Source organism: Rana temporaria, chromosome 9, assembly GCF_905171775.1.
Source record: "Rana temporaria chromosome 9, aRanTem1.1, whole genome shotgun sequence".
NCBI lineage: Eukaryota > Metazoa > Chordata > Amphibia > Anura > Ranidae > Rana > Rana temporaria.
Window position 1 is genome coordinate 6,500,379 of NC_053497.1, and position 17,868 is coordinate 6,518,246.

General features: G+C 44.8%; 1 protein-coding gene across 6 annotated transcripts in view; it reads right to left on the reverse strand.

The window, feature by feature from the left end:
* LOC120913053 (spermatid perinuclear RNA binding protein) overlaps positions 1-17,868 on the reverse strand; it is a 219,559-nt gene that overhangs the window by 144,618 nt on the left and 57,073 nt on the right. For all 6 annotated transcript variants that reach the window (XM_040322733.1, XM_040322736.1, XM_040322734.1 and 3 more), the window contains exon 3: positions 550-716. In XM_040322733.1, coding sequence (XP_040178667.1) covers positions 550-567 — 18 coding nt within the window. In that variant the 5' untranslated portion in view covers positions 568-716. The remainder of the gene's footprint in view (positions 1-549; positions 717-17,868) is intronic.

A 17,868-nucleotide genomic window follows, 5' to 3' on the forward strand; every position in this document is an offset into this window, starting at 1 on the left:
ATTATATATATATATATATATATATATATATATATATATATATATATATATATATATATATATATATATATATATATATATACATATACATACATAATACACACACACACACACACACACCATCAATTTAATCATAAATGTCACAAATTAAGTTCTACAAACTAAGCTCTATAGAAAGTTAAAGCAGACCTATTGTTCTAACATTTATACATGGTTTGGCATGACCACAGGTATGCATTACGGCGGAATAAAAAAAAAAAATGGGGGGTGGTGGGGGGTCAGAGGGGGTTGTGCCTCAGTTTTCCAACACAATCAAACAAATCTTGTCAGGACAAGTATTTTCTGATTTCCCCCGGGGGTTGCATGTCCACATCACACATCGAACATTGGCGGTATCCATTAGCGTTCTGTGAAAGCTCCGATTGTCTGCACACAATTAACGTACTGAAGGCCGCTGAACACTGGCACCTTGTATGAAAGTAAGCGTGCTACGCTATAAATAAAATCCTTGTGTCTGCACTCGAAAAAAAAATCAAAATGACCATTTACCATGCTTATGAATGGCATTCAGTGTTGCCTCTCCAACTCCCTCCTGTGTGCAGGTATCCGCAGGAAAGCCTGTGTGTAGCTCAGCCTCCACATACGTTTCCAGGTCCTCACCAGCATCAGATGTTCATTCAGCCAGTTTAACACGCCGACAGCATCACATATAAACCCTGCAGAGACAGAAAAAAAACATTTAATTATACAGAAGATTATTAAAATATCACTACGTCGTTATCTCCTTCTACAAAAATGTATCATTTTTTTTTTGTACATTTTGGATTTCTGAATTTGACCAAAGTAAGGTTTTTGTAGATAAATCAGAAGCTGGCCAGGCCGAGCGAAACACCCCCCCCCCCCCCCCCCCCATCCCACCGCCCTCCCGCGGCAGCAAAACCTGGACCAGCAGAACACAAATGTCTTTATGCCCGGGTAAACTCATTTCTATCTAGAGCGCGACCTCGTGTGTCCTTCTCGTCTGTGTGCATTTTATTTATTTTTGTTACACAAATATTTTTTCTATCTTTTCAACGGATACTGCAGAAGGTGGACAGCTTAAAGTGGTTGTAAAAGGTTCAGGTTTTTTTTTTTTAACCACTTAAGACCCGGACCTTTAGGCAACTAAAGGACCCCGCCAGGTTTTGCGATTCGGCACTGCGTCGCTTTAAGGCTCCATTCACACCTAGGCGTTTTGTCGCCTGTAGCGCGACGCTATTGCAGCCTGCAATACGCTGGAGGGGTGATTTAACATTGTCGGCTATGGAGATGGTTCACATCTCCACGCCGAACGCCGAAAAGCCGTACGCCTGAAGCTCAAAACAAGTCCCGGACCTTTTTTTCAGGCGGCTTTCGGCATAGCCGACAATGTTGATCAACCCTCCGGCGTATGTAAGGCCTAAAAAACGCTGCGTTTTGTCGCGGCAAATCACGGGACAAAACGCTGCAATTTGTCGCTGTAAAATACGCCGCGTTCAGGTGTGAATGCAGCCTTTTTACAGACAATTGCGCGGTCGCGCGACGTGGCTCCCAAACAAAATAGGCGTCCTTTTTTCCCCCACAAATAGAGCTTTCTTTTGGTGGTATTTGATCACCTCTGCGGTTTTTATTTTTTGCGCTATAAACAAAAATAGAGCGACACTTTTGAAAAAAAAATGCAATATTTTTTCCTTTCTGCTATAAGAAATATCCCCCAAAAATATATAAAAAAAAAACGTTTTTTTTTTCCTCAGTTTAGGCCGATACGTATTCTTCTACCTATTTTTGGTAAACAAAAAATTTGCAATAAACGTTTATTGATCGGTTTGCGCAAAAGTTATAGCGTTTACAAAATAGGGGATAGTTTTATGGCATTTTTACTAATATTTTATTTTACTAGTAATGGCGGCGATCAGCGCCATTACTAGGGGGACCAACACCAGTAGATGACATGGCTCCCCAAATCATCACTGACTGTGGGAAATTTTGCATTTTATTTGGAAATCGCGGCCCCAGAGTCTGGAGGAAGAGTGGAGAGGCACACAATCCAAGTTGCATGAAGTCCAGTGTGAAGTTTCCACAGTCAGTGATGATTTGGGGAGTCATGTCATCTGCTCGTGTTGGTCCACTGTGTTTTAATGAAGCCCAAAGTCAGAGCAGCCCTCTGGTCGTGAAAGGATTAAAGTTGGTCAGAGCTGGAAACGATTCTACGAAAGACCAATTACTTACAAAATTCACTCCACATCTAGTTGATGTTGTGTCACCTCCAAGAGAGTTTCTAAAGAAGACTTTAAAAAGGGAATCTCAGACTAAAGCCTTGGACAAAATGAAACAGCTCAAGGCTGATGCCGGAGGATTAGCATTCGAGGCTAGGTCAATGGAAGTTACAATTCAGGCTGATGCCTCCAAACAAGGCCTTTAGCCTTGTACACACGATCGGGACTCCCGGCGGTATAAAGTTCGCTGGGAATCCCGAGAACCTGCTCAGTAAGTTGCCCCGTGTACACACGAGAGGTTTTCCCGTCCGGGAGAGCTTTGGCCGGGAATCTCGGCCGTGTGTATGCTCCCTCGCAGTGTTTCCCCATAGGAAAACATCCGGGTTTAAAACCCAAGATCAGGTTCTCCATTTTCCTGCCGGGAACCTGTTCGATAAGTTTCCCCCGTGTACACACGAGAGGTTTTCCAGTCGTGGAGAGCTTTGGCTGGGAATCTCGGCCGTGTGTATGCTCCCTCGCAGTGTTTCCCCAAAGGAAAACTTCCGGATTTAAAACCCAAGATCAGGTTCTCCATTTTCCTGCCGGGAACCTGTTCGATAAGTTTCCCCCGTGTACACACGAGAGGTTTTCCCATCGGGGAGAGCTTTGGCTGGGAATCTCGGCCGTGTGTATGCTCCCTCGCAGTGCTTCCCCGTAGGAAAACTGCAGGGTTTAAAACCCAAGAGCAGGTTCTCCATTTTCCCGTCGGGAATCCCGAGAACCTGTTCGATAAGTTTCCCCGTGTACACACAAGAGGTTTTCCCGTCGGGAAAACTGCGGGGAGAGCTTTGGCCGGGAATCTCAGTCGTGTATACGCTCCCTCGCAGTGTTTCCCCATAGGAAAACTGCCAGGTTTAAAACCCAAGAGCAGGTTCTCCATTTTCCCGTCGGGAATCCCGAGAACCTGTTCGATAAGTTTCCCCGTGTACACACAAGAGGTTTTCCCGTCGGGAAAACTGCGGGGAGAGCTTTGGCCGGGAATCTCAGCCGTGTATACGCTCCCTCGCAGTGTTTCCCCATAGGAAAACTGCCAGGTTTAAAACCCAAGAGCAGGTTCTCCATTTTCCCGTCGGGAATCCCGAGAACCTGTTCGATAAGTTGCCCCGTGTACACACGAGAGGTTTTCCCGTCGGGAACACTGCGGGGAGAGCTTTGACCGCGAATCTCGGCCGTGTATACGCTCCCTCGCAGTGTTTCCCCATAGGAAATCTGCCGGGTTTAAAACCCAAGAGCAGGTTCTCCATTTTCCCGCCAGTTTTCCAGTCGGGAAAACTGCGAGGAAGCATACACACGGCCGGTTTTCCCGGCCAAAAGCGCTCTTGGCAGTTTTCCTGGCAGGAAAACCGGTCGTGTGTATGAGGCTTCAGTGCTGCTGCTGCAAGAAGAGATCCAATATTTTATGACTTGAAAATAGTGACAAAGAGAAGATATGTCAATATAAAAAAAAAAAAGGAAATGCGTGTCATTGCATTCAGGTATGAACATTTTCATTGGTGGATTGATACAGTGGTAATACATAACAGATCGGAAACCCTTGAAAATAACCATGAAGTGTCTTACATTCACTCCAGGTAGAGGTACGAAGGACAACGCGGTGACAAAAAAAAGAAAAATATGACATTGTACTGACTTACAAGGCTGACGATGTGATTCCAGTTGCTAATACACATGAAGACAAGGCCAAGCGTTTGACATTCAAGGGCATTTGATCTTGTTCAGCTTCCCCATTTCAGTCAAGGATATTAGACAAAGGAAAGATTACGCCGCTACTAACCCCTAAATGTTAGCATTCTCCAATGTAACACTTAATAGCTGGAAAGAGTAAAAAGGTTCATGACCTCTGACAGCAAAGAAGAGTTTTGGAACATTTAGAAAGCTAGTAACTAATGATGGATGGATCGACGTGGGAACAATCAGCCTGCCCATAGATTGAATCTTGGTCGGGTCCCTGCTGATCCTGACAAGATTCAATCCAACTATGGCTGGTTTATGCATGATCTGATCAGCAGAAGCAAGGGGCTGGTTGTTGATTTATCCATGAGAAATGGATTGGCAAAACAAAATCCACAGGGGGGGGGGGGGGGCACATGGGAATTGAGGAATATAAACAGAGCCTGGTCTATATCCCAACAGCCAAGAATGAGATCAGACTGAAAAAACGGTAGAAGAGGCTGGTTGTTCCATATGCGCTACGCCAACGTAACTCTGAGAGGCAAGTGCAGTATTCACAAAGCACTCGCTCCCTACGTTGCGCCAGCGTAACGTAAATTGGCCGGCGTAAGCCCGCCTAATTCAAAGTAGGAAGGTAGTGGGCATGACACATTTAAATTAACCGTGACCCCATATAAATGAAGGGCCGAACGAACGGCGCATTCATTGTTAAAAATTACGTCGCATATACTCCCTAAGATACGACAGCTCAATGCCTACGACGTGAACGTAACCTACGCCCAGCCCCATTCACGTACGACTTACGCAAACAACGTAAAATACGGCGGCTGTTCCGTCGTCCATACCCTAACATGACTTACACCTGCTTTAGGTGGAATAACTTTACGCCGGACGTACGCCTTACGTAAACGACGTAGATTACAGCGACTGGCGCAAGTACGTACGTACGGTCATTTGCATATTCGACGTGTAAATCAATGGAAGCGCCCCTTGCGGCCAGCGTAAATATGCGCCCAAGATACGACGGCGTAGGAGACTTACGTCGGTCGGATCAAGCCAAAATTCAGGCATATCTTGTATTGAGAATTAGGCGCACAGATACGATGGCGCATCCGAGAACTTACGCGGCGTATCAGAAGATACGTCGGCGTAAGTCCTACGTGAATCTGGGCCAACCAGGTCTATCTCCCAATTGCTGAGAATGAGAGAAGATTGAGGAAATGGTAGAGCAAAAACATGTATGTCCTCCAACAGCAGAGCAGAGTTTTGGAGCTTTCAGAATGTTATTACAGATGATCAGATCAGCTGAAGCAAGATGCTGATGGTTTATAAATTCATGAGGAGTAGATGGCTAGAAACAAATTCCACAGAGAAAGCATAGACGTTGAGGAATGTAAAAAGAACCTGGTAGTTATCCCAATGGGCAGAAATGAGATCAGATTGAGGAAATAGTAGGAGTAAAATATGTTCATGTCTTCCTACATTAGAGCAGAGTTTTTGAACTTTCAGAAAGTTAATTATGATGGATGATCAGCAGAAACTACAAGGAAATGTGGGAGTTGAGGAACTTAGACAAAATCATGTCTATATTCTAAGGCCCTGTACACACGATCAGTCCAAACTGATGGAAACGGACTGAAGTTCAGTTTCATCGGTCCAAACCGACCGTGTGTAGGCCCCATTGGTCTGTTGTCCTTCGGTCCAGAAACAGAGAACTTGCTTTAAAATTGGACCAATGGACGCCTGACCGATAGGTCAAAACCGATGGTTAGTATGCAAAAGCATCGGTTCCAAACCCAGGCATGCTCAGAATCAAGTCGACGCATGCTTGGAAGCATTGAACTTAATTTTTCTCTGCACGTCGTTGTGTTTTACGTCACCGCGTTGGACTCGATCGGTTTTTGAACTGATGGTGTGTAGGCACATCAGACCATCAGTCAGCTTCATCGGTTAACCGATGAAACGGACCTTCAGTCCATTTTCATGAGTTTGGACTGATCGTGTGTACAGGGCCTAATCGATACGAGACGAGATTGAAGAAACAGCAGAGCAAAGTTTTGGAACTTTTAGAAATCCAATTATTATTCATGATCTGATCAGCAGAAGCAAGAGGCTGGTCGTTTCTAAATTCACAAAAAATAGATTGATGAAACCAAAATTCAGGGGGCACATGGGAATTGAGGACTATAAACAGAGCCTGGTCTATATCCCAACAGCCAAGAATGAGATCAGACAGAAGAAACTGTCAAGTAAAACATTTCATATTCTCCAACAAAAGAGAAGGGGGTTTGGGAACTTTCAGAAAACAAGTTCTTATTGAGGATCAGCTCAGCAGAAACAAGAGGAAACATAGGAGTTGAAGAACCTAAAACAGAACCCAACAACCAGGAATGAGATCAGACTGAGGAAATGGTAGAGTAAAATGTTCATGTCTTCCAACAGTAGAGCAGAGTTTTCGAACCTTCAGGCCGCGTACACACGATCGGTTAAACCGATGAGAACGGTCTGATGGACCGTTTATCGGTCCAAACCGATCATGTGTGGGCGCCATCGGTTATTTATCCATCGGTTAAAAAAAAGCCAACTTGTTTTAAACTTAACCGATGGATTCCTAACCGGTCAAAACCGATCGTTAGTAGGCACAACCACCGGTTGAAAATCCACGCATGCTCAGAATCAAGTCGACGCATGCTTGGAAGCATTGAACTTTGTTTTTTTCAGCATGTCGTGTTTTACGTCACCGCATTCTGACACGATTGTTTTTTTAACCGATGGTGTGTAGGCACAACTGACCATCAGTCGGCTTCATCGGTTAACTGATGAAAACGGTCCATCAGAGCGTTCTCATCGGATGGACCGATCGTGTGTACAGGGCCTCAGAATGTTATTACAGATGATCAGATCGACCGAACCAAAATTCTGGTGGATTCTAAATCTATGAGGAATAGATGTTTAAAAACAAATTCCACAGAGAAAGCCTAGGTGATGAGGAATACATTGTATAAAAAGAGCCTGGTAGTTATCCCAATGGCCAGGTATGAGCTAAGATTAAGGAAATAGTTGAGTAAAATGTTAATGTCTTCCAACAGTAGAGCAGGGTTTTGGGATTTTCAGAAAGCCAATTAGGGAGGATCAGATCATCAGAAACAAAAAAGGAAGAATGGAGGTTGAGGAACCTAAACAGAACCATGTCTATATTCCAATGGCCGGGAATAAGAGCAGTTTGAGGAAATTGTAGAGTAAAAACATTTTAGGTCCTCTTCAAGGACAGAGAAACAATGAGAGAAGACAGGTGATGCCTCCTGCCCAGGGAGAAAAGCTAGTCCAGAAGGTCAGGTAGGTTGTGAGACCTCTCGGAAGTAGGCATCAGTACACACAAAGTGCTGCCATGGACTCTAGGTCTCTCGAAAGATCTCCTCCCAGTTGTGCAGGGTGGCAGTGAGATCCTCCATATCTCTAAGCTCGTTCACTTAAGTAAACTACAGGAATTCCGATGGCGGATTCTCTGATCTCCAACTGAGGAGGATGCATGCCCTGGCCGCATTTAAATAACTGGATGGTGAGAGATGCTTTGTACTTCTTGATCAGATAAATGGAGCAAGCAGGCCACAGGATTGCTCTCTAGAGCAGTGGTTCTCAACTTTTCTAGTGCCGTGGCCCCTTGATAAAATGTCCCAAGTTGTGGGGACCCCCAACAATAAAAATATTTTCGAAGTGTGGGCTGTCAGCACCCAAGCCAAGACAAGTAATTTGCACCCCCAACCCATGGAAATGTAGCCCTCCCTGAGTCCCTTCCACTTTGAACGGTATTAAAACCCCTTATGGTACATTTTAGGATGTACCACCCTTTCTCTTTCTCCTCCTCTTTCCCTTTCATCTCTCTCGATCCCAAATTCTTCCCCCCCCCCCCCCATCCCTCCCTAGCCGTCTTTCTTGTTCTTTCTCTTATTCTCTCTCCCTTTTTTCTTTCTTCCTCCCCCTCTTTTCCTCTCCCTTCCATGTATTCTCTATTTTTATTCCTTCTCTTACTCCTTGGTGGGGGAAATGGGATAAGTGGCAATGCTGGGGGAGTTCTGATCAGCTAACTTAGGTGCTCTTGATCAAGGTCATCTGCTGATCCGAGAACTGTAGTGGGGACTTTTAATGGCAACTATAAATCACAGGTAGTGTTACTCAATATGTCTCTAACTTTGTGGTGTCACGTAGCAGTGACACCTATGCTGCAGTCAGGAGATAGGGTCTCCTCCAGCCCCTCCCATCTCACAATCCTTACCAGTCAGCGGACATCTAGTCTCTGCCCCTCAGCCATGCTGTGAACTTAATGAGCGGCTGCGAAGAGGCTGAGTGGGCCGCCTTGGGCTCCAGGAACAGCCCAGCTGGGGGGCCCACAGGCTCCAGTGACAACCCTGTTGGGCAGCTGCAAAAAGGCTGGGAGAGTGGTGCGGCTTCAGGAACAGCCCAGGATTTGGTGACCCCTGGCAAATCAACATTTGACCCCCGAAGGGGTCCCGACCCCCAGGTTGAGAACCACTGCTCTAGAGAGACATCGGTCCGATGCTTTATCGTGCCGGTTCACCTCATGCCAAAAAGGCCTGAGCTTGGGACAGTCCCAGAAGACGTGTAGCATCATTCCCTTCGCATTGCCACATGGCCAACGCAGACTAGGGGGTCTGACCATCGGGTCAGAATCTTGTAGCCCATCTCCTGGAAGCTTTGGACAATTTCCACCACATTGGACAACGATTGTGAGGACATAAAGACGACACACGCAAAAGTTCATGGTACTTGTAGCCAGAAAAACGGCTTTCCATCAAACAGGCTAATCCATAGGATTCTGCACACTTGGCTTTATTTAGCAGGTTTTAAGAAAACAGTAAAACAGTTACTTCCAACTAAAAGGTTAGATCCGATACATACATTAGACTCGCTGTCTCTTTGGAATCATGCATAATTTAGAGCAATCTAAAAAAAAAAAATGTGCAATTTAAATTTAACATCCTAAAAGGCAGGCAGTGCATGTACACAAAAATGACAAACATTAATTCCGCTTCCTTTAGGAGTTAAGATTGGCTAATGCAGTTACTTCCAAAACAGAAGTTTAGAGCAGATACATACATTAGGCTTTATTGTCTCTTTGGAATCGTGAAAACTGTACTTTAGAGCACTCTAAATTTACATTTTATTGTTAACATCCCAAATAGGAAGCAGGGCAAATATTTATATATATTAAAAAGATGAGGTATACATGGGCAGGGCAAAAGGGGTGAAGTCAGGTGTCCCGACTCCCAAATTAATGGAAGCAAGCATTCATTGATGGGCGCCGGTCAGGCTGCATTTGATAGGGCGCCGGTCAGGCTGCATTTGATAGGGCGCCGGTCAGGCTGCATTTGATAGGGCGCCGGTCAGGCTGCATTTGATAGGGCGCCGGTCAGGCTGCATTTGATAGGGCGCCGGTCAGGCTGCATCCGATGGGCACCCGTGAGGCTGTATTTGATAATTTCTTCATTAAAAAGGTGGGGTATACATGGACAGGGCAAAGAGGGTGAAGTCAGGTGTCCCGACTCCCAAATGAATGGAAGCAAGCAAACATTCATTGATTGGCACCCGTGAGGCTACATCCGATGGGCACCCGTGAGGCTGCATTTGATAATTGCTTCATTAAAAACGTGGGGTATACATGGACAGGGCAAAGGGGGTGAAGTCAGGTGTCCCGACTCCCAAATGAATGGAAGCAAACATTCATTGATGGGCACCGGTAGGCTGCATTTGATGGGCACCGGTGAGGCTGCATTTAATGGTTGCTTGATTAAAAAGGTGGGGTATACATGGGCAGGGCAAAGGGGTTGAAGTCAGGTGTCCCGACTACCAAATGAATGGAAGCAAACAAACATTGATGGGCGCCGGTCAGGCTGCATCTGATTGGCGCCGGAGAGGCTGCATTAAAAAGGTGGGGTATACATGGGTAGGGCAAAGGGGGTGAAGTCAGGGGTGAAACCAGGGGGGGGCATCAAAATTTTGTTTTCACCTAGGCCCTAGGGTGTCAAAAATCCTTGCACCAGCCCTGACTCCAAGTATTGCCTAAATATCCCAAGACCTCCGAAGCATATTTACTCTTGTAGCAACCAATCTTCTGAATTATGCCCCCGAATGCAAGGTTTGGGAGTTACGAGATATTAAAACGTATTAGAACGCAGGTCTTGGGTTGTGCTAAAGAAATGAAATTAGCAGACAATGCAAAGACCATCCACTTGGATCTAGGTAAGCACTCGTGGAGCCAGGATGTCTGTAAATTGGTTTCAGTAACCATCTCCAGCTGTGTGTACATCCTTATTAAACATATTTCCTATGGTTAGTGCATAGGTGGTAAACGGCCATTTGTATGATATGATTACAGCGCCGGTGATGTGTAAATTTAACCTACGCCGCGCTGGGGAGCATCACATGGTTTATTACAGCAGATTTTTTTTTGTTAGATGAACCTTTGGAAAACCCGGCCGACTGAGAAACTGAAAGCCATTTATTGTACACCCCCCCCCGGCCACTTTATTATCACCTTGCTAGTACCGGGTCGCATACTATTTTGTTTTCAGAACTGCCTTCATTTTTCGAGGCACTGATTCTACAAGGTATTGGAAATGTTCCTCAGAGATTTTGGTCTAAATATATCCACTTCAGACCCGCGCTATTGACAAAAGACGTCAACAGCGCGGCTCTCAAGTGCCAAGTGGACGCCTTTGGACGTCTTTTTAAAAGCATTACTCGCGCGCGCCACTGGGTGGCGTGCAGGGGGTAAACACTGTCCCGGCGCATCGCTAAAGAGCCGATGCGTGTACCTAGCGGCCGCGATGTCCACCGGGTACACGCGATCGGCGGTGACACAGCAGGTGACAGCAGGGACGTGGAGCTCTGTGTGTAAACGCAGAGCTCCACGTGCTGTCAGAGGAGAGAGGAGACCGATCTGTGTCCCTTGTACATAGAGACACAGCATTGGTCACCTCCCCCAGTCAGCCCCCTCCCCCCACACAGTTAGAACACACCCAGGGAATACATTTAACCCCTTCCTCACCCCCTAGTGTTAACCCCCCTCCCTGCCAGTCACATTTATACAGTAATTAGTGCATTTTTATAGCACCGATCGCTGTATAAATGTGAATGGTCCCAAATTTGTGTCAAAAGTGTCCGATACGTCCGCCGCAATATCGCAGTCCCAATAAAAATCGCAGATCGCCGCCATTACTAGTAAAAAAAATAAAAAAGAAAATCATACTTCTGTCCCCTATTTTGTAGGCGCTATAACTTTTGCGCAAACCAGTCGCTTATTGCAATTTTTTTTTTTTTTTAAATACGTAGAAAAATACGTCCGGCCTTAGCTGAGAAAAAAAATAGTTTTTTAAAAAAAAAAAAAAAATTGGATATTTATTATAGCAACAAGTAAAAAATATATATATTTTTTTTAAATTGTCGGTCTTTTTTTGTTTATAGCGCAAAAAATAAAAACCGCAGAGGTGATCAAATACCACCAAAATAAAGCTCTATTTGTGGGAAAAAGGACGTCAATTTTGTTTGGGAGCCACGTCGCACGACCGCGCAAATGTCAGTTAAAGCGACGCAGTGCCGGAAGCTGAAATTTCGCATGGGCACGAAGGGGGTTTATGTGCCCAGTAAGCAAGTGGATATATATATATATATATATATACACACACACACACACAGTGCCTTGTGAAAATATTCGGCCCCCCTTGAACTTTGCGACCTTTTGCCACATTTCAGGCTTCAAACATAAAGATATAAAACTGTAATTTTTTTTGAAGAATCAACAACAGGTGGGACACAATCATGAAGTGGAACGAAATTTATTGGATATTTCAAACTTTAACAAATAAAAAAAAATTGGGCGTGCAAAATTATTCAGCCCCCTTAATACTTTGTAGCGCCACCTTTTGCTGCGATTACAGCTCTAAGTCGCTTGGGGTATGTCTATCAGTTTTGCACATCGAGAGACTGAAATTTTTGCCCATTCCTCCTTGCAAAACCGCTGGAGCTCAGTGAGGTTGGATGGAGAGCAGTTTTCAGTTCTTTCCACAGATTCTCGATTGGATTCAGGTCTGGACTTTGACTTGGCCATTCTAACACCTGGATATGTTTATTTGTGAACCATTCCATTGTAGATTTTGCTTTATGTTTTGGATCATTGTCTTGTTGGAAGACAAATCTCCGTCCCAGTCTCAGATCTTTTGCAGACTCCATCAGGTTTTCTTCCAGAATGGTCCTGTATTTGGCTCCATCCATCTTCCCATCAATTTTAACCATCTTCCCTGTCCCTGCTGAAGAAAAGCAGGCCCAAACCATGATGCTGCCACCACCATGTTTCACAGTGGGGATGGTGTGTTCAGGGTGATGAGCTGTGTTGCTTTTACGCCAAACATAACGTTTTGCATTGTTGCCAAAAAGTTTGATTTTGGTTTCATCTGACCAGAGCACCTTCTTCCACATGTTTGGTGTGTCTCCCAGGTGGCTTGTGGCAAACTTTAACCACTTCCCGACTGCCGCATGTAAATGTACGTCCACAGAATGGCACGTACAGGCAAATGGGCGTACATGTACGTCCTTGCCTTCTAGCGGCGGCTACATGCGGCGGTCGGATTCCCGCGGGGAGCGATCCGGGACGACGGCGCGGCTATTCGTTTATAGCCGCTCCGTCGCGATCGCTCCCCGGAGCTGAAGAACGGGGAGAGCTGTATGTAAACACGGCTTCCCCGTGCTCCACTATGGCGCTGCATCGATCGTGTGATCCCTTTTATATGGAGACTCGATCGATGACGTCAGTCCTACAGCCACACCCCCCTACAGTTGTAAACACACACTAAGTGAACACTAACTCTTACAGCGCCCCCTGTGGTTAACTCCCAAACTGCAACTGTCATTTTCACAATAAACAATGCAATTTAAATGCATTTTTTGCTGTGAAAATGACAATGGTCCCAAAAATGTGTCAAAATTGTCCGAAGTGTCCGCCATAATGTCGCAGTCACGAAAAAAATCGCTGATCGCCGCCATTAGTAGTAAAAAAAAAAATAATTAATAAAAATGCAATAAAACTATCCCCTATTTTGTAAACGCTATAAATTTTGCGCAAACCAATCGATAAACGCTTATTGCGTTTTTTTTTTACCAAAAATAGGTAGAAGAATACGTATCGGCCTAAACTGAGGAAAAAAATGTTTTTATATATGTTTTTGGGGGATATTTATTATAGCAAAAAGTAAAAAAAATTGTTTTTTTTTTCGAAATTGTCGCTCTATTTTTGTTTATAGCGCAAAAAATAAAAACCGCAGAGGTGATCAAATACCACCAAAAGAAAGCTCTATTTGTGGGGAAAAAAGGACGCCAATTTTGTTTGGGAGCCACGTCGCACGACTGCGCAATTGTCTGTTAATGCGACGCAGTGCGGAATCGCAAAACCTGGCCTGGGCATTTAGCTGCCTAAAGGTCCGGGGCTTAAGTGGTTAAACGACACTTTTTATGGATATCTTTAAGAAATAGCTTTCTTCTTGCCACTCTTCCATAAAGGCCAGATTTGTGCAGTATACCGATTGTTGTCCTATGGACAGAGTCTCCCATCGTGTGTGTACAAAATTCCGTCGGACTTTTTTCATCGGAAATTCCCATCGTGTGTACAAGGCATAAAAGTCATAAATTGCGCGGGTGTAGGAACCAATATTAGGTTCCATATTTGTCGCATTAAATACATTTTCAGCTGTAGTTCCAAATTCCGTTTTAGGAGACGATCGTAGGCTAGAACTTTCTTCAACCCCCTACAGTACACGATCGTTGGCTTTTACGTGGCTCTTTAGATGTGGATCCAGCTGCCTACTTAGAACATCTCGGTGACCCTACTTTTCCCGAGGTTATGCTCGGTTGGCACATCGCACCGGTGGTCCCTCAGGAGCCGATGGGATTTGTTTGGCGGGTCTTAGATAAGTCGAGGGAATCCAGCTGGCGATCGTTAAATATCCACCGAGAACAGCCGGGGCGCTCGCTTTTCATTCTCGCGGCGCATCTTCTAATCTACCAGCTAAGCTCTAATTACAACTGCAAATTAATTTTCTCGGCACACGGGCTACAAGACCCGGTGTGTGCAACAATCGCACTACACACAGCGTCTGACTTCATCACAATATACAATATAGATCGTGTTCTACGAGTAGAAATCAGCCGCACCTCGCTGGGATTTAAGAACGGGATGGTTCGTTTTTAAAAGGGGACATTAACTCTAAACAGCGAAATAGATATTACACAACACTTTATATTGTATATTAGAAAAGACGTAAAAAGGTAACAATTAAGAGAAATTCATTGATAGAGTTTACATTATAACACGTTCCTGCTGGCTGCCAGCATAAAATGTGGTAGCTGGGCTTCGACACTGAGCCACCACACAGTGCCCATCAGTGATGGCCTTCAGTGATACCCGTCAGTGCCTCCTTATGAGTGCTGCCCGTCGGCATTGCATATTAGGCCTCAAAATTAGTGCCCATCAGTGATGCCCTTCAGTGCCCCCTCATGAGTGCCGCCCATCAGTGCTGCATATTAGTTGTCATCAGAGATGCCTTCATGAGTGCCACCCATATTGGTGCCCATCAGTGATACCCGTCAGTGCACAGTGATGCCCATCAGAGCCACCCATTAGTGCTGCATATAAGTGCCTTCTTATCAGTGCCCCATCACTGATGCCCTTCAGTGCCTCCTCATGAGTGCCACCCATCAGTGCTGCATATTGGTGCCCATCAGTAATGCCCTTCAGTGATGCCTGTCAGTTTCTCCAGAGTGCCACCCATCAGTGCTGCATATTAGTGCCTCCTCATCAGTGCCCGTCAATGCCGCCTCATCAGCGCCCATCAGTGAAGAAGAAAAATTACTTATTTACAAAATTTAAAAAAGTTTATTTAGTGATGCCCGTCAGTGCCTCCTCATGAGTGCCACCCATCAGTGCTGCATATTAGTGCCTTCTCATCAGTGCCCATCACTGATGACCTTCAGTGCCTCCTCATGAGTGCCACCCATCAGTGCTGCATATTAGTGCCTTCTCATCAGTGCCCGTCACTGATGACCTTCAGTGCCTCCTCATGAGTGCCACCCATCAGTGCCCATCAGTAATGCCCTTCAGTGCTCATCAGTGATGTCTGTCAGTTCCCCCTGAGTGCCACCCATCAGTGCTTTCTCATCAGTGCCCATCAATGCCGCCTCATCAGCGCCCATCAGTGAAAGAGAAAAATTACTTATTTACAAAATGTAAAAGTTTGTTTAGTGATGCCCGTCAGGGCCCATTAGTGCCTCCTCATGAGTGCCACCCATCAGTGCTGCATATTAGAGCCCATCGCTGGATATCATTGCCTTCTTTTTTTTTTCACAATCCGAGATTGCCTTCTCATCAGTGCCCATCACTGATGCCCTTCAGTGCCCCCTCAAGAGTGCCACCCATCAGTTCTGCATATTAGTGCCTCCTTATCAGTGCCCGTCAATGCCGCCTCATCAGTGAAGGAGAAAAATTACTTATTTACAAAATTTTAAAGTTTGTTTAGCAAATAATAATAAAAAAAACAGTGATTAAATACCATCCAAAAAAAGTTCTATACGTCTCAAAAAAATTATCATTTAGTTTGGGTAAAGTGTAGCATGACCGCGCAATTGTCATTCAAAGTGTGAGAGCGATGAAAGATGAAAATTGTCCTGGGCAGGGAGGGGGTGACAGTGCCCAGTAAGGAAGTGGTTAGACTGAAAAACCCTCCTATCGTTTTTTTTTTTTTTTGCGCCAAAGAAGTGGCCATTCTTGGCCTCTGTTTAATCTACAACTGCCATGATGCTGCACATGTGATCAGTGATGACACCAGCCATTGGATGGATTGACAGTTTGGTTGAGAACACAGCCAATGTGAGTATTACATTCCCGGCATGTGCCGGAAATTTAATATTTTTTTTTTAAACAAGTTTCAAGTATTTTTCTAGCAAAAATAAATAAATAATGATTTTCAACCTGAAACCAACAAGCGTCAGAAAAAGGTTTAGTCTTTTAGGCCCCTTTCACATTGAGGAGTTTTTCAGGCGGTAAAGCGCTAAAAATAGCGCTGCTATCCCGCCTGAAAAACTCCTGCACTGCAGACTCAATGTGAAAGCCCGAGGGCTTTCACACTGAGGCGATGCGCTGGCGGGAGACAAAAAAATCTCCTGTCAGCAGCATCTTTGGAGCGGTGAGAGGAGCGGCATGTATACCGCTCCTTCACCGCTCCTTCCCATTGAAAACAATGGGAACCGCGGCAATACCGCCCGCAATGCGCCTCTATAGAGGCGCAGTGCGGGCGGTATTAACTCTTTATCGGCCGCTAGCGGGGGTTAATACCGCACCGCTAGCGGCTGATACCCGCGGCAATTCTGGCGGTATAGCGCCGCTATTTTTAGCGGCGTTATACCGCCACCGCAGCTCCCGCCCCAGTCTGAAAGGGGCCTAAGTGGTTAAACTGACCTAATTTAAAGACCGAAGTTCATTCCTTTGATCTAAAGAACAAAACGTTACAATGTTTACATTTCGCTCAGCAGCTGAGGAATATTGTGAAACTTGGCAGACTACCTGTTTTTTTTTTTTTTTTCTCAGCAGAGAGCAGAGAATCTGGAAAATTCTTTGTTAATCACTTAAGGACCACCTCCTGCACATATACGTTGGCAGAATGGCATGGCTGGGCACATGTACGTACAGGTACGTCCTCTTTAAGCGCCCAGCCGTGGGTCGGGCGCTTGCACGTGACCCTGTCCGAAATTCCGTCACCACGGACCCGATCGCCGCAGTGTCCCGCGATCGGTCACAGGAGCTGAAGAACAGGGAGAGGTGTGTGTAAACACACCTTCCCCGTTCTTCACAGTGGCACTGTCATTGATCGTCTGTTCCCTGATATAGGGAAAGACGATCAATGACGCCACACGTCCATGCCCCGCCCCCCTACAGTTAGAAACACATATGAGGTCACACTTAACCCCTACAGCACCCCCTAGTGATTAACTCCTAAACTGCAATTGTCATTTTCACAATAATCAATGCATTTTTATAGCACTTTTTGCTGTGAAAATGACAATGGTTCCAAAAATGTGTCAAAATTGTCAGATGTGTCCGCCATAATGTCGCAGTCACGAAGAAAAAAAAAATCTATAATCGCCGCCATTAGTAGTAAAAAAAAAATATATATATATATATATATATATATATATATATATATATATATATATATATATATATATATATATATATATATTTTAATAAAAATGCCACAAAAACTATCCCCTATTTTGTAAACGCTATAAATTTTGCACAAAACAATCGTTAAACGCTTATTGCGATTTTTTTTAACCAAAAATAGGTAGAGGAATACGTATCGGCCTAAACTGAGGAAAAAAATGTTTTTTTATATCTTTTTTGGGGATATTTATTATAGCAAAAAGCAAAAAATATTCATTTTTTTTCAAAATTTTCACTCTATTTTTGTTTATAGCGCAAAAAAAAAAAACGCAGAGGTGATCAAATACCACCAAAAGAAAGCTCTATTTGTGGACGCCAATTTTGTTTGGGAGCCACATCACACAACCGCGCAATTGTCAGTTAAAGGCAGTGCCGAATCGCAAAAAGTGCGCACCAAAACGGTCTGGGGCTTAAGCGGTTCCATTCCTTTGATCTAAAGAACAAAATGTTACAGTTCGCTCAGCAGCTGAGGAATGTTGTGAAACTTGGCAGACTGCCTGTTTATTTATTTTTTGTGTGTTTTTTTGACAGCTGTCGGCTTGAGCAGAGAATCTGGAAAATTCTTTGTTAAGATCGTGAGAGGGGGGGGGGGGGGATCGCGATCTCGATTCTTAACGATAATCGTGAGGGGGAAAAAAA